General features: G+C 32.1%; 1 protein-coding gene across 3 annotated transcripts; it reads right to left on the bottom strand.

Moving 5' to 3' along the window:
- Positions 1-2,446: 2,446 nt before the first annotated feature.
- LOC110653547 (vacuolar protein sorting-associated protein 29) lies at positions 2,447-5,658 on the bottom strand. 3 transcript variants are annotated; one of them, XM_021809234.2, is made up of 4 exons: positions 5,448-5,658; positions 5,080-5,222; positions 3,592-3,729; positions 2,447-2,897 (listed from the first exon to the last, which is right to left on the bottom strand). In XM_021809234.2, exons 2-4 carry the CDS (start codon positions 5,209-5,211, stop codon positions 2,595-2,597), a joined length of 573 nt encoding a protein of 190 aa, XP_021664926.1. In that variant the 5' UTR covers positions 5,212-5,222; positions 5,448-5,658; the 3' UTR covers positions 2,447-2,594. The 3 variants fall into 3 exon arrangements, with proteins under 3 accessions (XP_021664926.1, XP_021664924.1, XP_021664925.1); XM_021809232.2 differs by having other exon boundaries at positions 5,080-5,256; positions 5,448-5,657; XM_021809233.2 differs by having other exon boundaries at positions 5,302-5,657.
- Positions 5,659-5,964: the final 306 nt, after the last annotated feature.

Here is a 5,964-nt window from a genome sequence, read left to right on the forward strand (position 1 = left end):
CAGTTTTGGAGTAGCTAGCCAAGGTGAACTACAGTTGCATGTCCAGAAAATATTGAGGTTTTAGGTATTTGCTATTTTATTATCAGTAAGTGTTCAATTTTTGAGGTTTTGGATGCAAAGAATGCTTGATTTTAATTCTCATGTAAAATCTTGAACAAAAACCTACTTTTGTTACCATGGATGGAAGTATATTTGTTACCATGGATGGTGGTTGCGCTTTTCCTTACCTCTTCGCCATGCGTATCTTGACGACAAGAAACCCTAATTATAGCAGTAGCGGCTCTCCTCCGGCTGAGGCTTGGAGAATTATTTATATTAATCTGAGCAGGTAACAACATGAGGCGGCACAACTTAATTATAGCAGTAGCCGCTCTTCTCCGGCTGGCCAACTCACAATGATCTCATCTCAAGCTCGTTCAAGCTAGCTACAAGGAGCATGTCTGCAACTTTTGCCATCCATTCGCTGGTTTCAACTCTACTAGCTTTCACCTATATTCCTAATAATTAGCTGTGATCTGTTCAAAGATGGGGTGACTTTGTTTGTTTAACTAAGATCCTCTCATTTTTTGCATAATTCAGTCTTAATTACTCCTTTGTACGTGGGATACCATAACATCTTCAACTTTTTTGAAGGAAGAAGAAGAAGAAGAAGAAGAAGAAGAAGAAGACAGACTGCTATTTACCAATATTAATATTAACATATGTATTTGGGTTTTGGGAGAAGGAGATTTGTCATCAATAGTAACCCTAATTAATTAATTAATTAAGGTTCACCCTTCAGGAGTACGTTTAATTGCAACTATACTTGTGTTTGCTTTATCAATGAGTGAGCATTTTTTTTTATATAAAAATTCAAGTTATGATAATGAAAAATTTAATCTCATATGAAAACGAGTTTAACAACTATGAGATTAAATATTTATATTTAAATTTATTTATTTATTTATTATATACATTTTATTTAATTTTATATAAATCTTAATTAATTATTAAATTTATTTTCATATGAGATCGAGTTTATATTTTTTTGTCTGATGATTTTCCGTAGTATACTTGTTTCAAGTGGAGAAGGAAACAAACTTCCCCCTCCCCTCCCAAAATTTGTATGCCTATGCCCTTTCTTTAATTTTATTTTATTTACATAGAAATATGGACATATTAATATAATTTGTAAATGAATTTCATTTAGATAAATAATGAAAATATACATTCTCTTAAAACAAAATGACAACTAAATAAATTTTAAGTTAATTTATCACATAAATATTATTTTTGGACTCTAAAAAACCACCCATTGTGTACAATAATTCTTTTGAATGGTAAATTTTTACTGATTATTATTAAAAATATTTTTACGAAACTTTTCGCACTCGAAACTTCAAGTCTAGATTCTTCTTTGTTCCATTGAAAAGGCGATTACTAGGCATGCTCGCACATCTCAAATAAAATAATTAACAATAAATTTAAATAAAATATTTACATTTAACTATCAATAAACATTTTTATTTATAAAAAATAAATATTTTTTTTATGTATTTACTATCTATTTTCGTTAAACATTTTAAATTGTATCAACACTATTATTACTTTTTCCTCAAACACATTCTATAATTAAATTAATAAAAAATATTTTAACAATTTCCTACTCAATGTCAATTAACAATGAGTATTGGGGGAAAAATCATTCTCCAATTAAATAAATTGTAGGAGGTGAAATGAAAAATTGCAAAACTAGGAGGGGCAACCGGTAAAGAGCCAAAGAATTAATTAGTAGTTTTTCAAAAATGATGGGACCTTGGTATTGAATTAGTAATTTGCGACGTTCATAATTTATTCTTTCAAGTTTATTTTAGCCTTGACGAGAGAGCTAATTATTAGATACATCAGGAACACTAAAAAATAGTACTCCCTCTCACACAGAAGAGTAGTAGACCTTCCCTATAATATAAAGAATGAATCCTACATAATTATGAAAGATAATACATGTATAATGAGTGTACCTAATAATTTCTCTGATGAAAGAAGTTCATCATTTAATTTCGAGTGATGGACTTAATATGTTAAAATAAAGTATTACAAAAAATCTCTTGAATGTTAAAAAAATAATTAAGAGAATTCTTGATTATAAATAATTTCTCAAAACTTAACCAAAGCGATCTTAACTCCACCCAAGATTGATGGATTAGGATTTCTTTTTTATATGAATCCAAAAATGAATGAATTTGGCTTTACATTCATTTCTACTCTTCTCAAATGTCTAAGAAAGCCACATTGAACCAAGCTTTGAGGCCACAAATCTTGAACTGAACAATTTTTAGTATCTAGCTTTGGAAATAATAAGAAGGATAATAATAACAATAACGAAGAAACACAACAGCAACAATTCCATGCCAGCAGTCTACCACTTCCACAATCGCAATATAAAAGAAATTTTGGGACACCAGACTCATCAATAAAAACACATTTATTCATCTCCATATGTATTGTGTTTAGATTTAGAAACAGGATAACAAGGCTTCTATAGTCACATAAGACCCCTCAACTAAACAAATTCTAGGGAACTACAAGAAGTACAGAGATCATTAGAACATGGATCAATGTGATGAGCGAGTAGTGGCTGTCTTCTTAAAATCAATTTTGTCAACCTTTACTTCCCCATCGATTAGTTCGTACACATAAACCACAACACGCAACCCGTCAATGTCCATCAGCACAAAGCTTGGGTTTACATCGTAAGTGAAACTACTGTAGGCACCAGTGGCTGAGCCAGGATTTATAACAACACCACCCTCATGCTTATAGGCTTTGAACTGATGGGTGTGACCAGTTATTAGGATATCAACATCCAGCTGCCTCTGTAACATTGCAAGTGAATCCAAGTCACCCCATGGAATGACCTGCAGAAAGAAAACCACAGAGGATAAGCGCCTGATGCAGGAAGAAAATATATTAGCTAAAAGTAAAAATAAGCATTTTTCATTCATTGCAATTATCATGGAGGCCGCTACTCCCTGACACACGTTTGGGATGCAAATAAAAATCTCTTCACAATGATCAAGTCAAAGAAAATAGGCTTATCATTATTTGGGATATTCAACATTCCAAGCAGCTCAAGGATTATTACCGGCATTAAAATTTGAGCCCCTAAAGCACATATTAAAAAATATTAATCTTTCTTTTAATGGTCTATGAGACCCCAACCCCACCACCCCCTCCCCCCAAAAACCCCTCAGTTAGCTACTTTTCTTGCTAAGGAGAGGCTGTATCGTTTCCATTCTGATCATGAACAATAGTTCATATATTCAGATAAAAAAAAATGGTAGGGTTAACTTGACAATTTGAAACATGTAAGGACTGCAATTCACATATGATATTGTTAATACCACTAAATTATAATGTTTTTATTTTTTTTTTCCCAATACTGTAGTACATGTGATAGTAATTCAAATCAATGCAGCTATCAAAAGATATGAATCATAAGCAAAACAAATCATAAACATGAAACTGCATAGAGTCAGTAAATACGTATTTCGTTAAACTTAGGTGACAAGATTAAGCAAAGATAGAGGCATAGATGAATAAAGACAAAACCTGGTGACCATGGCATATTCCAAGCTTAAATTGGCCAATGGTGAGGGTTTTAGTCTCTGGATAACGTGAATCTTCATCATATTCACCACGAGTAATATGCAGATCAGGACAAAGACTCTTCAAATAATCATGCACTTCCTGTTCATTGAAGGAACACAGCACACGCTAATATTAAAAAGGAAGGCAGTGATTCAAAAAATTTACTCAGAGTTTCGACATCTATCATTTTATCAATAACCCCGAGGATTCTGTGTGCACACACGGTAAGAACATGAGCACTGATTCATCATCCTATTTAAAATAATCCTTCTTTCTATCTTGCTGTGTTGTTGCGGTATTCTCAATCTACAAAATTTTGTTGAAGGTCTTGATATGTTTCTTTATTTTAATTTAGCAATCTGAGTGCTCAAACTTTTACAAATACCATAAATAGATCTTTTATGGGCCAACATCTTGGCAAATTGGAGCACAAATATAAATGTGGATTAAATTGGCCATGTCAGCTATGAGAGGATTGCTTTTCAATGAGTGTGTGTGCGTGTGTGTTTTTGGCCCCTATTTTCATTAGATGAGAAGATTCCCCTCTTTACTTCTCAATCAATAGTAGTTGATAATTGGAAAGAAAAACTAGAAGAAGATGAAGAAAAGCAAAGCACTTCTCTGATAAAAATGCTCCAGCATGTGCTATCAACCAAATCCATGCACATAAGTGTGCATCCTTCCCATCTCCACCATATATTCCTCACCCTCCAAAATGCTCTACTTCTTCATCCTCCCTCTCATAGGCAACAACATTTATGTGCACAAGTGCTCATTCAAATCTCAAATCCAGGAAATTTGGCTTCCAATTCTATTATAGGGGATTATTCCTACAGTATAACCCTATCAAAAGAACTCTCTGTTAGTCTATTTGTAAAAAAAGATGGTTGAAAGATGCCACCCCTCTGCAAACACTATTTCAGTGGCTTTGTTGGGACTTGAGAAAGAAGATGTGTCATCACTCTTCTGGTGCTTAACATTCCAAGAATTAAGGACGTAAACCGATGTTCTGAAAAAAGTTCATGCATCTAATTGATAAAATTAAAGTTGGAGAGCTTGATTAGAGAAACAACTAAAGTTAGAGAACGTCTCATAAAATTATCCCAGACATATTGAAGAAAACAGCCCACAAACTTGCTCAAAACAATAGCCTCTACTAACTTTCATTGTTGATACAAACAAATATATTGGGGGTAAAAAGTCCCCTAATTCAACTAAGAAACAAATTTTGGTTCTTCAAAGGTAAATCGAGAAGATGAAGCAAAAGTTATAGTAGCAGTTTGATCATCACTAACATAATTAAATTACAATGAAAAAATGATCAACTTTAAACAAGAAAGGAAAAACAAACCATATTAACAGCTTGAAATCCGAGGAAGAAATTAACTCCAAAAAAGTGTAACCTTGTACACAAATATAATTAACTCAATAGGAAAGAGAGATAATTACTTTAATGCAGAGATTGCCAGTGCAAATGATGTGTTGAATCTTGCCAGGAACAAGCATGGACTTGAACTTCGGAGGCAGATCAGCTGCCCTGTGAGGTATGTGAAGGTCTCCTATAGCTAAAACCAACACCATTTTCTCCAATACTGGTTAAAAAATCGTCATGATCATCATCATAATCTGGCATATATTACAAAAATAAAGGAAACCCAAATCAAAATTCACCAATTTAATCAAAATCCAGAGTTGCCCATTTCCAAATTAGCTCCAAATTTACTCAATTGTATAAGAGGCGTAAATAGGAAGATTCCCACCAAACAAAGGAAACAAAAGCTTCACAGTGGAAACTCAGGAATCCGAGTTTTAAATACCTGTATGAAATAATTGATTAGAGAATAAGCCGATCAACAGCAACGAGCTAAGCGAAGAGGCGGGACTTGTCCTTCTGGTCCGTTCCGTAGCACCAAGTTGAACAGTGACGGTAAAGCTCAAATCTGAAATCCGGTGTGGGTAGGATTTTTTGGGCTCGTTAACCTTTCCCGACACGTAAAAAAATAATAACAATAAAAAAATATAATTAAAAATTTAAAGCAGGCAAAAAAGCCTTTTAAACCCTAAAATTACTTTTAAAATTAAATAAATTATTATCAATTTAATTAATTTATTAAAATTCTTATAAATAAAAAATTTACTTTTACAAGCCTTTACATAGGGTTTATTTAACATTATTATTAAAAATATTATAAAAAATTATTTTTTCTAAATTTATTAATTAAAAAGTATTAAAAAATAATTAAAAAATAAATTTAATCAGTTTTAGTCATAAAAAAATTAAAATAACAAAATTTTCAAACTGTTTTTCACAAGAATATTTAAAATTATACTTTT

This window comes from Hevea brasiliensis, chromosome 9 (genome assembly GCF_030052815.1).
Source record: "Hevea brasiliensis isolate MT/VB/25A 57/8 chromosome 9, ASM3005281v1, whole genome shotgun sequence".
NCBI lineage: Eukaryota > Viridiplantae > Streptophyta > Magnoliopsida > Malpighiales > Euphorbiaceae > Hevea > Hevea brasiliensis.

Bases quoted from the DNA above. Each gene is read 5' to 3' on its own strand.
- LOC110653547 (XM_021809234.2), bottom strand. From the start codon at position 5,211: ATGGTGTTGGTTTTAGCTATAGGAGACCTTCACATACCTCACAGGGCA. The intron at 3,730-5,079 runs GTAATTATCTCT...TTCAATGAACAG, and splicing joins CTGGCAATCTCTGCATTAAA to GAAGTGCATGATTATTTGAA. The intron at 2,898-3,591 runs GTTTTGTCTTTA...TTCTTTCTGCAG, and splicing joins GAATATGCCATGGTCACCAG to GTCATTCCATGGGGTGACTT.